This window comes from Aquila chrysaetos, chromosome Z (genome assembly GCF_900496995.4).
Source record: "Aquila chrysaetos chrysaetos chromosome Z, bAquChr1.4, whole genome shotgun sequence".
Taxonomy (NCBI): Eukaryota; Metazoa; Chordata; class Aves; order Accipitriformes; family Accipitridae; genus Aquila; species Aquila chrysaetos.
The window spans coordinates 76,449,190-76,466,111 of NC_044030.1; the positions used below are offsets into that span (position 1 = coordinate 76,449,190).

General features: G+C 54.3%; 1 protein-coding gene across 7 annotated transcripts in view; it reads right to left on the reverse strand.

Annotated features, from left to right (window-relative positions):
• Positions 1-6,925: 6,925 nt before the first annotated feature.
• RUSC2 (RUN and SH3 domain containing 2) overlaps positions 6,926-16,922 on the reverse strand; it is a 61,663-nt gene continuing 51,666 nt past the window's right edge. For all 7 annotated transcript variants that reach the window (XM_030004567.2, XM_030004573.2, XM_030004569.2 and 4 more), the window contains 7 exons: positions 16,540-16,616; positions 14,351-14,525; positions 13,300-13,405; positions 12,184-12,230; positions 9,688-10,666; positions 8,839-9,012; positions 6,926-8,532 (listed from right to left, as the gene is read on the reverse strand). In XM_030004567.2, coding sequence (XP_029860427.1) covers positions 8,352-8,532; positions 8,839-9,012; positions 9,688-10,666; positions 12,184-12,230; positions 13,300-13,405; positions 14,351-14,525; positions 16,540-16,616 — 1,739 coding nt within the window. In that variant the 3' untranslated portion in view covers positions 6,926-8,351. The remainder of the gene's footprint in view (positions 8,533-8,838; positions 9,013-9,687; positions 10,667-12,183; positions 12,231-13,299; positions 13,406-14,350; positions 14,526-16,539; positions 16,617-16,922) is intronic.

Consider the following 16,922-nt stretch of genomic DNA (forward strand, 5'->3'; position numbering starts at 1 on the left):
GGAGGCGGCACAAGCACAGAAGTGGGCAGGGAAGAGGCTGTCGGTGAGACTGACTGTGCAGCTGGAGGCTGGTGGCACTGGCCATGGCAGCAGACCTGACCATCAGAGGTTGTCCAGGGCAGGAGTCAACGAATTTGTGCTTCAGCTTCCCCGGTCGCCCAGCAGCCCTTGCTGGATGTGCTTGGCCCACGTCCCAGCTGCAACACACAGCTGGGAGAAAAACAAGCCCTGAAATCTTTTCTGAGGCTTCGCAGCAGAACTGCAGCCCCTTGTGATGGCCTTCCTCTTTATTGTGCTCTTCAGCAATGCCCGGTACTCCCCAGCTTGGGGCCAGGCTCTGCTTTCTGCTGATGTACATGCTTTGCTTGATTTGCATATCCTGTAACACCTTTATTCAGCAGCATTGAGCAGGCCAGTGTGGGGTGGCCCTCTCCAAATACACTCTCCACAGCCACCCCAAAAATCTGACCCTGAGCAAAATGTGGTAGACGTCTAATGTTTTGGGGTGGTTTGTTTTTTTTTTTTTTTTGGGGGGGGGGTTTGGTTTTGGTTTTGGTTTTTTTTTCCCCCCGCAATTATGGTGCTTGAGGGAAGATACTCCAGCAGTCTTTTACCTCTCAGGGACAGAGTTGGAGTCTGCCCGGTGTCCTGGTTTCAGCTGGGATAGAGTTAATTGTCTTCCTAGTAGCTGGTACGGTGCTATGTTTTGAGTTCAGTATGAGAAGAATGTTGCTAACATTGATGTTTTCAGTTGTTGCTAAGTAATAGCAACAATAGTAATAGTAACAATAGTAATTCGGCACTGGTGAGGCTGCACCTCGAGTCCTGTGTTCAGTTTTGGGCCCCTCACTACGGGAAAGCCATGGAGGTGCTGGAGCGTGTCCAGAGAGGGGCAACGAAGCTGGTGAGGGACCTGGAGCACAGGTCTTGTGAGGAGCAGCTGAGGGAGCTGGGGCTGTTCAGTCTGGAGAAGAGGAGGCTGAGGGGAGACCTTATCGCTCTCTACAACTGCCTGAAAGGAGGTTGTACTGAGGTGGGGGTCAGTCTCTTCTACCAAGTAACTAGTGATAGGACAAGAGGAAATGGCCGTGGGAGGTTTAGGTTGGGTATTAGGAAAAATTTCTTCACTGAAAGGTTGTCAAGCACTGGAACAGGCTGCCCAGGGAAGTGGTTGAGTCACCATCCCTGGAGGTATTCAAAAAGCATGTAGACAGGGCACTCTGTAACATGGTTTAGTGGGCATGGGTGATGGTTGAACTCGATGATCTTGAAGGTCTTTTCCAACCTAAATGATTCTATGATTCTATGATTCTAATGTTTAGTCTAAAGTCAAGGATTTTTCAGCTTCTCATGCCCCAGCGAGAAATCTGGAGGGGCACAAGAAGTTGGCACAGGACACAGCCACAGCAGCTGACCCAAAGTGGCCAACGGGGTATTCCATACCATGTGACACCATGCCTAGTACATCAGCTGGGGGAACTGGGGCTGCCGGGAATCGCCACTCAGGGACTAACGGGGTGTCGATCGGCGGGTGATGAGCAATTGCACTGTGCATCATTTGTATATTCCAATCTTTTTATCATTACTACTGTCACTTTATTAGTGTTATCATTATCATTATTAATTTCTTCTTTTTATATTCTATTAAACTGTTCTTATCTCAACCCACAAGTTTTATTTCTTTTCCCGATTTTCTCCCCCATCCCACTGGGTGGGGGGGGGGAGGGAGTGGGAGGCTGCGTGGTGCTTAGTTGCTGGCTGGGGTTAAACCACGGCACCCAGCCACCTTCCTTGTGCCCTCCTATGCTCAGAAAGGCAGTCTTAGCCTCTTCTCCTTGTATGTGTTTCATCTCTTCCTGCAACAGAGCAGGCAGGGCCAGTGGTCCCCCCTAGGAACGTGCCTTTTTATTTCCTTTGCTCAGATGCAAAGCTCACCCATAGCGAGTTTACCATATTCAAACACGCTTGCCCTGGCAGAAGTGCCCTGGGGGTGCAAGTGCACACTCAGGACCCTGGCATCGCAGCAGGGCACAGCCTGGGAGGTAGCTGTGCTCTGCCTCGGGTGGCAGGTTTGTGGGGTGGTGGAAAGCCACTGCTCCTCTGCCTTCAGCAACAGCAGTAATTCAGACATCACCTCTCCCTGCCCCTTGGTGCTTCTGGGTCTTCCAAGAAATAATTAAAGGGCTGCAAAAGCAAACTATATAAGTAGGAATAGGTTCCTCATATGGAGGATCTTTGGAAAATGAGTAGGGAAATTCCATAAATTAAAAAAACCTAAAAAAGTCACATTCCCAGTCCCTCTGTGCCCCAGTCCCAGCACAGTGGTTGTCAGCTCCTATGTTAACAGTATATGGATCTCCAAAAGCCCTTCATTACCCTGTCTGAAACCTCAAAAGCCATGGAGGAAGTGTGGCCCAAGTAGTTGCCAGGAAGCCTGCTCGTGTTCTCGCTCTTCACACTTCCCCTTGCTCCACATCGGAAAAATCCAGCCTTGAGCATAACCCGGGCTCTTGCACAGAGGACGGAAGGGTGTTGCAAGCTGGTGCCACCTTCCCCAGCAGGTCCAGCAGCTATGTGCTCTGGTCACACAAGGCAAACCCAAAACCACAGAGACAGCTTTGGTTTGTTTGCAACAAGACAGGACGTAGGTGTCCCTGGGTTTCTTGGTCAGGCAGGTCCCACTGCCTTCCCAGTGTCACCCCATTGCAAACCGGCAGATCTGGCACAGCCAGGAGGATGGGCAAGAGCATATTTCAGCGGGGTGTAGGCAGTGAGCCGCATCCTGCTGCAACGCCAGGGTCTAGGCATGCTGCCACGGACGTGTCCCATTTTCCACAGACCTTGCAGTGCACTGACATTTGAGCCATGTTTCGCAGCAGTCTTGCCACCCTGGGGGACATCACCCCTCCACTGCGAGGACATGCTCTTCTATCGACCCTACAGACTTTGTGGCAGATTTGATGCTCTTGAAGTGTTTGCAAAAAGGACTGCTGGCTGCTTCTACAGGCCGTTCTTTGCTCTCTTTTTTGTTTGTCCTATTGAGCTTTTACATCTTACCTGCCTGATGCTATTTTTTGTCATCTAGACATGACTTCACCTATTTGAAGGGCCCCCTCTGATTTGAATAACCTCTGGCCCTGGTGGTTCGCCCTGCTGGTTCCTCTCTACCTTTTGATACCAAAAGCCTCGAAAGGTTGCCTTAAATCTTTGCAAGCTTGCTGAACACTGTGTGACCATGCTGCTTCTTTTAGCTTCATTTTATCCCAGTTTCCTCATTTCATGCATTTCCCCTTTCTGAAGCTGAACAAGATGCCAGTGGACTTTTCAATCTTTGGTGATTACACAGGGTCATGGAAACGAAGCATGTTGTGGCTATCATCAGTGGACAGTCCTTTCCTGCGCATGTGCTCAGCCCAGTCCTGCACAGAGCTCAGTTCCCCATCTTCCTCCTTGGCCTTGTGGCATACGTGGAGGAGCCACACACCGACACCTTGCTTGCCTCTGCCTGTTACTGCAAACAAGCCATCAGGATGCTTGAAGACCAACAGCAGTAGTACTGTACCTTGCCTCTTTCTTTTGGTGGGGATCCCTGTTCCCAAAGGTGCAAACAGGTCTGCATCCCTCTTCTAATGTGGGGAACCACACCTTGGAGAAAGGGGTCCTGCCTGCTCCTGGCCTCCTGCCTGCAGCTAGAAGTTGGTGCTTGCACCCATGTATGATAGTCTCCCACATGATGCTCTCCAGGAGCAGCACCTGGCTTGCCGGTCCTTACCTAAACCTCCACTGCGCTGTCACCCATGGATGGCATGCAGCTGCTGATGCACAGACGCTGCCTCTTGCCCCATGAATATCGCAGCAAGGGGAAACAGGGGCTCTGGGCCGTGAAAGCTGCTCGTGGGCAATGCTGCCACTGAAGTTCATTCAGAGGAAACCTCGTGGGTTTCATTGTACAGATGGGGGCACTGAGGCAGAGAGGGAGTCAGTGAAGGGGACGAGGAAGGAAGTCCTCACGGCACACGCCGATGCGAGTGCTGAGTCCCAGGACGGTGCTGCAACCGCAGCACTATCCTTCCTCCGGCTGAAAGGGAACCGGGCTGCGCCGCAGCATCTGGTCCTGCTTCAGCACTCCTGGGCTACTGCCATGAGCAGGGTCACATCAACCAGGGACCTGGGAAGCAGCTACCGTGATCCCGGGCTGGGACAGCCACTGTGGAGGGAGCTGGCCTGTCCCCAGGCTGCGTTGCAGCTGGGCTAGACTGAAAGCTGGATGTTCAGCTGTTCCAAGCATGCCAAAGCTTTCAGGGGTTAATACGAGCTCATACACAGTTTGATGTCCCCAAAAGCAGTGGTTGCAGAGGCGTCAGAGCCACCTGCATGCCCAAGGCAGCTTGGCAGTTTGCTGGTGCGCAGGTGCCTCCTCCCTTCCCAGTCCCCCACAGCAGCCTCTGAGAGCTGCCGGCATTGCTTCAGCCCTGGCAGGCATCCAGGGGCCACGGGTCACAGCCTTTGCCCTCAAGATGAGCCAGGTCCTCATGACCTGGACAGAGAAGGTCCAAGGGGACCTGCCAGGACCCCCTAGCACTTGGCACCAGCATGTCTCCACCTCTCACATGTCCCTCAGGTTGTCAAGTGCATCGGGGCTCCCACTGCACCCTTAGCACACTCCCACCCACGCTGTCACCCCATGGTTTTATGTCCCCCACCGCTGCATCCCACAGTGCCCCACCACCACTCCAAAGCAGACACCCGTACCATGAAGGTGGGCTCCTCTTTGCTTCCCACATGCTTCCCACATGCTCTGCTCCCAGGGTTCATCCTCAGAGCCCAGCACTTCTTTGCTAAGACCTACTCCAAGATCTACAAGGACGTCAGGAACAACTTCGCCAAGCAGCGGCTGAGAGCTGCCTGCAAGGAGCAGGAGTGGAGGACACTGACGCTACTCCAGGACCCCACACAGGTGATATGAGACAGGCAGGACTAATGGTGCATCTTGGTGCTGGTCCAGAGCTGCCCCTGGCCTCTCTCTGCAGCTCAGGGCATGTGAGGTGGGCATCAGTGCTGAGGTTGGCGCTGGTGCTGGGGTGACACTGCTGCTGGGGCTGGTGACTGCTCTGCCCTGTGCCCGTGGAGGGCAGGGGGACATGGGGCTGGGCCTGGCAGGCAGCCTGACACCTGGAGGTTGGGAAGGGACTTTAGTTTGTGCAGTAACGAGGCCAGGGACCTGCACTGTTTGTTAGTGAAGGGTTGCTGCAGCTTTTGGGTGCAGGGAAGCACGCAGGAGGGGTCATGACCATACAGCATGACCACCTTACCTGCTCCCATCTCCTCTGGAGGTGCTGACAAGGCTGTGGGCCCGCACCCATCCCTCTCTCCATCGCCACCCACACCCCACAGCACCCAGCTTTCTGCTGCCTTGTCCCAGCTGAAGGGGTGCTGAGGGATGCTGAGCTCCGTGTGTTGGTGGCTGGCTGAGCTGCCCTCCCCAGACCGGGGTCAGCTCCAGGACACAGCAGCACCCAGCAGCTGCTGTCCCTGCTCAGCCTGCGCTTGGTGGTACTCATGGCCCCACGTCCCCATCAGCATCCTGCAGCTGAACCTCCGGGACCAGGCCACCAGCAGGGCCACCCAGCCACAGCAGCAGCGCTGGCAGCCACTGCCCCATGCACATTGCTGTGTGCCTTCCAGCCTTGCAGGCTTCATGGGCTTCCTGCCCCACGGCCAGTTCCCGATCGGGACAGGCTATCTGATAGCCACCAACACGATTTCCTTGAGTTTAGCCAGATGACCCCGAAGAAGAGTTCAGCAGCTGCAAATCCCATAGCAGCAACCCCAAATCCAGCCTCTGACACCCTAACCACCCCATGCCTCCCCTGCATCCAAGGCTGCCCCAGCAGCAAGCACCCAGCAAGCCGCTCCACGTCAGTGCCGGCAGCACAGGCAGCTGGAAATCCCCTTTCCCACCCCGGGGCTGACTCAGCACCCCACGGGACAGTTGGCCAGCACACAGTCCCCTTCCCCATTTGGGCCAGCCTGCGCACATGGCAGGAACAGCCTGGCTCCATGCAATTTGTAAACAGCCCTGACTACCACCCCCTCTGAGCGGTTAATTAACACAGTCCATGTGCAAGCCCTCTCCAAGTCGGGACAGGGGCTTACGCTGCTTCATTTCTGGATTTTTTTTTTAACTGCTTTGACTCACTCCACCACTGCAGGCCATTTGTCCACATGGTTGCAACAAACTCCAGCGTGGTGTCCTTGCAGCAAAGGCTGGAGCCTCAAGCAGAGCTTTGCCCTTTTCCTGGGAGCTCCTGAGCCGTAAAGGGAAGGGATGGGCTCTTGGGGCTCATTCCTGATGGGACTTGAGGTGCAATGCTTGTGTGAGTCTATGTTTAAAAGCCCTGGAGCCTTTCCTCGTAAGTGACCTGCAGCCACTGAGCCTCATGCACAGGTTGTCCCAGGCTCTGGGTCCCAGCCCCACAACCGATTCTTCACCCCCTCCTTCCCACACTGCTTAGGACTCCCTCCCACCGCACGCAGGTTACAAGTTCCAGTTTGGCCGCACCTACGGACACTTTACTGACAACACCTGGAGCACCCTGGGGAAGCAGATGCCAGACCGAAATGGTGTGAACTCCTGTGTGAAACCTGCTTGGTTCCCCACCAGCATGGACAAGGAAGGAATAAAGACAAGGAACCTTGAACAACACTGCCTCACCGAGACATACCATCATCTGATGATGTGATATAGTTCCCCCCAGCCTCAACTGACAGGTCTGATAGCTGTGGGCAACCTATCTCCTTCTGAAGGTCTGGTGTTGGCTGTGGTAGAGGCAGGACAAAGCCTGCAGTGCAGTGTCCTAGCACAGGTAACCCTGAGACCCTTCCCAGGGATGGGCTGAAATCACAAGGCTGCATAGCAGGGAGCTCAATCAGCACCTTTTTTATTAATATGCATCATAAATAAAGAAATAAATAGAGGCGAGACACCTTGTTCTAACAGGGAAATACAAATTAAATATGGTGCAATGTCCGCTAAGCGATGTACAAGCAGGAGGTAACCTTGCAAGACCAGGGCCCCTCGCCATGGGGAAGCCAGCCCAGGCACGATGCTGCGAGCAGCGTCAACCCGGCCAAGGCACCAAATACTGGCGTGGCCTTTCACTAACACTGTTCCCCACCTGACGGGCAGGTGAAGATCCCCACCCTAGTGGGTGGCATGAACACGGCAAGGAAGAGGTTGACTGGCATTGCCTCTACCAAGGACCCCAGGACCCCCAGCATCCCCTTGTGCTCGTGCACAACACTTGTCCCCCCCACCCCATGGCACTGCGCAGTAAGACCAGAAACCCTATGCCAGGGGGAGCACCACCCCTCCCTCCCCAGCTCCCTCTGGGAGCATCCCCCAATCTACCTGCCAGGAGCACTGCCCCCAACTCCAAAGAGCATCTCTAGCCCAGTCAGGGACCTTGCCCTCGCCACCTCCCCTCCAAGCCCCCTCCACCGAGCATCCCAGGGCTTCCCAGGCACTGGCTCCCTGCTCAGAGTGGAGGGCACAGGGCCACCCCCCAAAGCACCCATCTCTGCACAGGGTGGCACTACCCATCCCGGACCTACATAACACTGAACATCCACACCCCTTTCTCATGACCCCCCACACCTCCACAAATACCCCTTCCCCCTCCCCTGGCCGTGGCCAGGCACAGCCCCAGCCCTGCCGCATGGCAGTGCCAGGCCACTTGGCCTGGTACAGCCCACCAGGCACAATTATAATACGTTAGGACAGGGCTGCTCCAGCGTGGGGGAACCTACCTCACAGCCCCCGTCAAGCTGCAACGCAACCAATCAGCCCAGCCTTGCAGGGACCCTGCCAACGCACGGTGCTCCCACTCCTGTGGCTGATGATGCCAGGGATGCTGAAGGCTGCAGACTGCACTGCCACCCTCGGGGAGGGGACAGCCAGCATCCTGCGCCCTCCAGTGTGATACTGAGCCGGGCAGTGGGGCAGCGCTGCCCTGGCAGGGACTGCTTGGGTTCCTGCTATGTACGAGTCTACAGCCTACAGGTGCTGGAGATGGTGTGGGGTGGAGGGGGCTCAGGTGGTCCCCAGTGTGGCTGCATGCACGGCGGTGCCTGGCAATACGAGGTGCAGCTTGCAGAAAACCCCAGGGGCCAAGCTGGCCTTTGGCAGCTGCACAAGGAGGAGCAAGAAGGAACCACCTATGGTTACTGTATTCTGTAATGGCAAGAAAGGTAAGAAACTAGCAAGAAGCTGTGTCTGTTCCTCTGGCAGGGTGGGCTTCCCCAGAGGAGCCTCAGCAGCCCAGGGTACTGTGCTTGGCCTCCTAGCCACGTCAATAGTCCTCATCCTCCGGGTGGGTGACGTACATGATGGGCACCAGTCCCTTCTCGGAGCCGAGGCTGCACTGCAGCCAGTCACCGTCCACTTTGGAGATGACCTGCAGGATATCCCCTTTATTGAAGCTCAGCTGTCCTGCCTCGGTGGCAATGTGATGGCAAAGAGCTTTCACCTCACTGCAGGCAAAGAGAAGGAAGGGTTAGCTCGCCACAGGACGCTCACCCTGCTGAAGCCCAGGGACCACCACGGGCACAGAGGAGCAAGGAAAACAACCCCTGCCTCCCCACCGAGCCAGGCTCTCAGCTGCCCCTCACCTGCAGATTGCAGAATTGGGGTGGATGGATGCACAAGCTGCATCACTGCCCCGAATTGTCCCCTGGTCCATGAGTACAAAGAGGACCAGGCGAACTGCAACAGGCAGAGCCCTGCCAACCCCAACCCACGTCCCAGCACCTGCAGGACGGCCACATGGTGCCACTCACCAGGGAGGGTGGGGAGACAGCCCACGGGCTGGCGGTGCCGCGGGGGCCGCTTCAGGTGGCTCTGGCCGGGGGGGGTCCGGCTCAGGAGCTGCTTCTCGCCACATGCTTGCTCCGACCGTCTGGGCCACCAGCTGGAAGACAGACTTGTCCAAGCTCAGCCAGCCAGAGGGCAACCTGCAAGAAGAAGACAGAAGCAGGTAGTGGCAGGGAAGCGTACCTGGGGGCAAGGAGCAGCCGCTCTCGTGGCAAGCTCGTGCCTTAGAGGTCTGGCTCCATGCACAACGTGCACTGCAGTCCCCAGGCTGTCTTCTGGTGGGGAGGGCTCAGCATCCTCCAGACACACCATGGCCTAGACTGGGACGGACATTTCCAGTGGCCGTAGAAGCAGTAAGGGTACAGATGGAGAGGCAGAGCGGGAGGTCTCAGCTACACAGGACAACTTCACACCTCCTCCTCATGGGTCGTGCACAACAGGGGTGGCTCCATGTTCAGTTCTCAATATGTGTTTTTGGGAGGGATGAGGTGATAGGGGCCATGCAGCAGGGGCTCTTCCCTGGGGAGGGGGCTTAGGGGCCGGGGCAGTGTTATTGCTCAGGCAGAAGAGGAAAGCCCATGAGGTGGACTGAACATGGGTAGGTGCCAAGGGGAATGGTGGTGTGGGAGGAATTAAGGAAGGCCGGCAGGCTGGCAGGGCTGGCCAGGGGTGACAGTCCTCTCTGTTGACACACTGCCTCTGATATACCACCATGGCGCAGCCCAGCAGTCGACTATTGCCCCGACTTCCACCTGCACTGCTGCAACCCCAGGTTTAACCAGCCCTCCCCAGCCCCAAACCATCCCTGCTCTTACCTGTTAGGCTGCTTGTGCTCTTTCTGCACCTTCCTGGACCCAAACAAGTGTCCCCACTTGATGGGCTGGCTGCCCTCTGATACACTGGTGCTGCTCTCCTCTCGGGAGGCTGCTGCTGCTGTTCCCACTCTTTGCTGAGTCCCAGTCTCCTTCTCCTTGCTGCGCTTCAGCTCTGTAAGCACTGAGTCTGGGGGGCTGCCCATCCAGAAAGGCCAGCTCCGCTCCTTCACCTCTTCACCAACCGGTACCTGCTGGGGCTTTTCCAAGGGCTCTTCCATGGCTTTAGGACTTGGCTTGCTGGCAGCCTTGGGCCTGTCCTCCAAGGTGCCCTCAGCAATGGGGCAAGCCTCTGCACCCTCCACAACCCCTTCGCGGGGGGGTGGTGCCTTGCGGGTCTCCGCTGACCTAGGCACAGTATTCACAGCCGCCTTCTTCTTCTCATAGCGGACGAACTTCGAGCCTTCAGCCGAGCCCTCAATGTAAATCTGAGAGCTCTGCATGAGCTGGTACCACCAGCCTGCCTGCTTGTCCTTCTTCCCCTCCCACGCGCTCTCTTGCGTCTTCCTCCCCTCTTCCTCCCTGTCGCCATCTCCGCAGGAGGCACCCACCCCCTTGACCCTCTCACTCGCAGCTTGCTGGGGGCTGTGGCCTGGGGAGATGTCACCACCTCTGGCACTTGCTTTGCATGCTTCGGGGGCAGTGCTGCAGCCGTCGGGATCCTCACTGCTGCCCCGCGTCCGCATCAGCTGCAGGGTGGAGTGTGCGGAAAGCAGCAGGTCTTGCTTCACACGCAGCAGCTCCTTTTGCTGCTGCTGCTCTTTGCCCATCTGCATCAGGTGGTGCTCGAAAAGGAGGTCTAGGTTGAAGGGCAGCAGGGAGAGAGGCTGGAGCAGGAGCAAGAGCTCCTCGAAAAGAGGTTGGCACACGCTGTGAGACAGGCACAAGAAGCCCACTGGCTGGTAGTGTGCCAGGATGATATCTGTAGGGCAAGAGACATTAATTACAGGACAGCCACCAAGAAGCTGCTGAAGCTACGGGGAAAGGAGCTGGACGCTAGTTTTTGGTCACAGCTGTGGCTGCAGTGCGAGGCTCAGCACTGGGTCAGGGAGCACCAGATGCTCTGTGAGCTCTGGGCGAGCTGGCCCAGGTCCTCCTTCCAGACACACCTGCAGCCCAGACCTGCCCATCAGACTATCCACCAGGATGATCTCTGCCACAAAATACCATGGGGTAGGGTGAGTATAAAGAGAATCAAAGGGATGGCATGTGTTAAAATTCTCTTCCCCACCTCCTGGAGATGAACAAGGAGCTGCAGATCTGGCCAGCACCAGTCCCCTGCAGAGAGACGTGTCAGGGACAGCTGAATAGAGTCTTTCCAGGGACCTGGCTGGGCTGAAATGTGGATCCTAACATAAAATGGACTAGCATTTCTACCTGCAGCATTCATTCTTCACTTCATTAGCCACATCCACAGTGCCTGCCCCCCCCAGCTTTGCTGTCAGGTCTCACTCCCAGGGAGAGAGTTGGGAATAGGATTTGTGGCCATTTGGTCCCAGCGAGATAACAAACTTACACCACAGACAGGACTTGCACCTTATCTCCAACCCCTTTGCCTAGCCTTCATCATCCTGACAACCCTAGCTTTTGCTCACACTTCCAGCTCTTAATGATGGCTTGAAACAGATGGTTGTCTTCTGCTCCAGAAAACCAGGATGCTTTCTCTTGCCACACTGCTCAGTACAAAGGCAAGTCTAGTCTCCTGTCCGCTCCAGAGAGAAGTGCTGACTGCACATGCAGACCTGGAAAATGTCTGCTGTCAGCCCCCAAACCTGCCAGAAGACACTGGGCTGGACTTCTTGCATGGTGCCCTGGGCTGAGCACAGGCTGAGCCAGCAGCACTCTCGGGGGATCCAGCAGGTCGAGGGTGTCTGTCTCACTGTGCACTTAGCACTTAGTCATGCTGCTTCTAGGCATCAGGCAGCTTGATCCTGCTGCTGGGTTATCTACACACTCTAGAAACATTTCTCATTGAAAAAACAGATACATCCAGTAAAATCTGCTTTTTGTGTCTCAGGACATTTTCCTTTCCATTTCTTTCCATTTCCCATTTCTGAAGGGTTTCAGCCAAGTGTACACATCTCCAGCTGTACAAAGCTCTCAGGCACTGGGCAAGGAACACAGAAACGTGCGGAGGCTTAGATCTGGTCTCCTGCGGGTAGACTGAGGGATCTGTTTTGGAGGTGATAGCCTTGGGTACCACCTGCAGCTGGGAAGCACATGGCTGGCCAGGCTCAGGTGGCGGGAGCTGCATGGAGCTTGGGCTTCCACCCGGGACCTCCCTGGTACACTGGGACTGTGTATAGTCTAGTCCTTCAGCTCAGAGCAGAGGGGAGCAGCCTAGGCTAAGAGACCAACAAGAGAAACGTATGTCCCTCCCATGCTCTACAGTGTGCAGAATTTGGCCCCCACCGCAGCCCACAGCCCTCAGGCTCCTACCTTCATGGTTGTAGAGGTGGTTGAACCAGAACTCCAAGGACCGGATACTGCAGGAGGGGAGAATAAGCAGAGAAAGAAAGAAAGAAAGAGTGAAAAATCGATTCACCCCCTTCATCCTTGCTGTTCTACAAAAAGAAGCATGGCTGGAAAAGGCCATTTACACAGCATGAACCTGTGAACCTCAAGACCTATTGAAAAGACAGTGGCTCACCCCCATCAGCATGCACTGACCACAGTCACCAAGCCTGTCTCAGAGCCATCCAGTTTGATTTACATGAGGCATTGTACAACTGTAACCCCTAACAACCACGTTTCCAGCAAGTTTCCTCACCATTTACCTCCTATGTCCTTGGCAGAACTTAGCTTTGCTGAGAGGGGCTCATGTGGAAGAGGGAAATCATCTACAAACATAAGATCATTGCTGCAGGCTTGGCCCAAGCTATGCTGGTATCCTGTGCCAGCAGGGGAGAGCAGAACAGAGCTTGCTCATACTTGTAGGGATCCTCCAACATTTGGAGATCTTGGGGACTCTGTTGCCACTGCCAGAGCTCTTGCCAACCACTGGAGAGGAGCAGGGAAATACCATCCTAGTAGCACTTATCCCTTCACCAGCAAAAAGACATTGCTGCCTTCTTCTGTTTAACACTGAGTGCATGTATTGTGCATACTCCTTATCCAACCTGGAAGGGCCAGCCTTGAGTCCTGGACCAGGGAAACTTCTCCTTCAGAGCCTCGTGCCCTAGGATTCACCGCAGCTCCAGGAAGCAGTGATTTAAGCAGGGATTTCGAGGAGTAATTTATGCATATGTTATGTCTAACCTTGCATGAACCCTGACAGACTCTTCCCACCTAATGTTTTGGGGGTAAAACAAGCTGACAATGTTCTTCAGTGGGCTACAGCCACCCCTTCTCAGTCCTGGCCTGGTACGGTAGGTTTTGATCCTTCTGGAGTTCTCCAAGGCTCACAGCTTCTTCCTTCCTTCACCTACAGCCATGGAGCGGCTTCCCAGTTTCTTACATCTTTTCACTGGCAACCGTGCCTGCCTGCAGTCAAGGACCAGCACCCGCTGCCAGCCCTGGACAGTGACATGCAGCCAGCCCAAGGAGCCTGCTTACTTGAGGAGGCCAAAGATGAATGCGTTGAACCTCATGGTGTGGTTGGTGAGCTCCATGTACTGGCTGATCTTGCTATAGAGGCTGTGCAGCAACTTGGTAGAGGGGCCTATGGAAAGAAGCAGAATGTTGATTTGTCGTCAGCAAAGCCAAGACAGCACCATGGGAAGGAGCATCAAGGCAAAGACAGATGTTGGCTGGGTGCCCATGCCTGTGCGTGCAATGCCTCTCCACCAAACACCAAGATGAGCTCACTCCATCTCAACAGTTAGGCTCCACAAGGGAGATGGGTCGTGGTCTGTCCCAGACTGCCACTCCAAAACTTTGGGAGAGTTTCAATACCGCAAGGACCTGCCTCCCACACTTCAAGTACAATCACAGGCCTTGGCTCAAAATCAGCAGGTAAACAGAATATTGTGGTGGGTGGTTACAATTTGGGGTGTCTGCAATCACAGAGAGAACCCCAGAGCTGGAGATTTGCCACAAACAGGCTAGGAGACTTCCCAGCCCTGGATGTAAGCTCTTCATGATGCAGAAATCAGTGTGGCCCTGCCATCTGTAACCTTGGAAAGGAGTTATCCTGGATGGTAGCCACTGCCACAATCCAGGGTCCAGACTGGTACTAGCAGAGGGTGCAGGTGTTGTGGGCATGCTTGAGCCAAGTGAGCTGTGAGTGCAAATTTTCTTACAGACCAGGCTAGAGCACAGCTCTGCCTTATACAGTAGCTGTGGAGGGCTAAAGATGAAGGTCTAGAAACAGCCTAGAATCTTAGAGGGGGGAAAGGGGCATTCTTTTGTTTATTTTCTTTTTCCCATTGCTAGGGCCTGTTATAGGAGAATTTGGAAATTTCAGGGGAAATGACAATAAATATTTGGGCAGAATAGAGCAGTGGCTCTCCCATCTTGCAAGAGAAGGGCAAGGTGCACCCTGTTCCATGCAGGGAGATGGGTATTATTCTGCTTTCCCGTCCTTAAAGTCAGCCTTCCCCAGAACCTCCCAGCCATAACACGGGAGTACCGCAGAGCAATGGGCATCATTGCACACCCTCCATACCTAGCTGGGTGGATGCCTCCACCACGCTCCAGGGGATGTTCCTCCTCTGGCCAATGATCATGTCCAGGACATAAGCCTTGAGCCCGTCACTCAGAATGTCCCGGACAGCAGGGCACAGGTATTTCAGGATGAGATGCCCCACATTGGGGCTCACGGAGCTGTTCCCAAGTTTGGCCTAAGGGACAACAGGCAACAGGGAGATTGTTGGTAACTGCTCTACAAGGTAAGATGCATGCAAACAGTCCAGCCCCACTTGCCTACTACAGACGCCCAGCAGGCAATATCCAGGCTACGATGATGCTCAGCAGCTCCTTAATTAGGCAGTCTCTTCCCCTTCACCCCTGCTGCCTCATACACCAGTTCTGGACTGCTCCCTGCAAGGTCTGCCCCAGGCTGGGATGAGGCAACAGCTTGGGAAGAGAATATCCCAACTTGGGAAGAGGATATCCCAGTTAGAAGGTATGCCTAGTTCTGCCTACAGGTACAACAAGGCTGTCCTGCTGGAGGAAGAAAAGAGTATGGCATTTTTCTGCTGCTGTAGATTTTCTTGTTGCTATTTTTGAAGCAGGAAGCCTGAAGCCACATAGGAACTACCAGCACCAAGGGGTTAAGGAACACTTAACTCAGTGACATGCGGAGCTATAATTCCTAGGGATTACTATAAATAAACAGGGTGAGGGCAAAATGGATGGACAGAGCTCAGGCTGAGGTGACGAAGCATGTAAGAGCCCAGCATCAGCAGAGTGGGGACATACTCTGCTGCATACAGTCTTTGAGCTGCCGAAGGGTCTATGCAAAGGGGTCAGCCCCAGGCCTTGCACATCATGTTGGTGGTCCCAGGCAGTTGTGTTCAGGACACAGATTTTACCAGCTGAGCTGGAATTATACTGGCCAGTTGGCATGGGTCCACAAAGGCCCTGAACTGAGACTGAACTTCTGGGTCAGGAATAATCCTGTCAGATTCATTGAGCGTGGGAGCATCAGGGATGGGTGCTGCCTTTTGACAGGTCAATGCTCAGCCCTCGGCACACTGACGCATAACGAAACCCCAGCATTTTACTTACCAGGGTTGTCTGGTAAGTAAAGTAATGGGGGAATGTTGCAATTATTCCCCAAACCAATACTGCAAGAATAGGAAATTCACAGTGAAGCCTTAAGAAGCTGTGGGAATCCCAACAGCTTCAGTTGTGATGCACAGCAATCTCTACACCAGCAACAATTGTAATTAGGGGCAAATTACCCTGAGCTCTGAGATAAGATTGAATGGGCTTGGAATCTGCCCCAGTCAGGTTTCTCCTTGGGGATGGCACTCCAGGGCAGTTGTCTGTCCAAATAGTGTCACGTTGCTGCCCCAGAGTCCCCTGACTGAAGCAGAGCATTCAGCATTGAGAGGAGGCACCACAAACATGCTGGGTGTCACAGGACTGCAATCACTGCCTGGTACAAATGGAAGCAAACTTTTCTGCTTCTGTGTTATTCCAGAAATGGGAGATGAGGGGACCACAGGCCAAAAGCAGCCAGTTCCACAGGCAACCCAGATGCACTCTGAAGCTAGTGGGTTCATGGCAAGGGCTATAGGGGATGCCCATCTGCCCCGATGGGCAATGACTGATGCACTTCTTTATTGTTATGGAGCCCTGTGACACATCAAGGGACCAGGGACACTGCACTGTGTCCTGGCACCCCCTGTCACGGGACACGTGGAGGAGGGACACACAACTCCCCACTGTATGAGAAAAAAGCTGGTGTACTGCATCAGACCAGAAGTCCAGCTGGCCTGGTATTCTTTCTTATAAAGAGCCATGAGTAAGTACATAAAAAAGACCCAAACCAGAGCAAACATCTATAATAATTGCCCTTAATACTTTCGCAGCCTACAACTACTTTCAACTCAGAGACTACCTAAGCTGGACATTATTCCTATGTGTTTAATAGACCTCAATGAATTTCCCTTCCCTGTGTTTTTCTGATCTGCCCTTAAATCCATGTACTCTTCCACTACCTCCAGCACCACAGAGCAAGAATTGTCACAGATTTACTATCTGCTGCATGGTGTACCATCGCCTTTGGTTTGTTCTTGGTACTACCACCTTCATTGGATACCCTGTAGTTTTTGACTGGATGAGAATGGAGAGGCAATCTTTTTCCATCCTCTCCATGTCACATATGATGTTGAAAGCAAGACATACCTTCACCCCGGGATCTCTGCTGGTTCCAAAGTGAGCCACAATCAGGTCAACGGCAGTGTTGATTGCCTTCACCAGACCTAGAGGGAAAGAATGAGTCAGAGAGCCGCCTGAAGGGCTTCTAGGACAGACCCTGACCAAACACTTCACAAAGAAATCAGGCAGGGGCATTTCAAGCCCATGTCAGCACACACACCCTCTCAGCCAAAAACATGCAGAGTCCCTCCTAACTCCTCACCAAATCTGGCCCTGCTGGTTCCAACACTCACCTATCAGCCCAACAGCAGGACAACCTTTAGAAGCGGGTGAAGCATGAGATACCCTGTCAATATTCCTGAGGGACATGGACCATCACCTCCACACACCATCCCTTGAGGGAGCAGAGA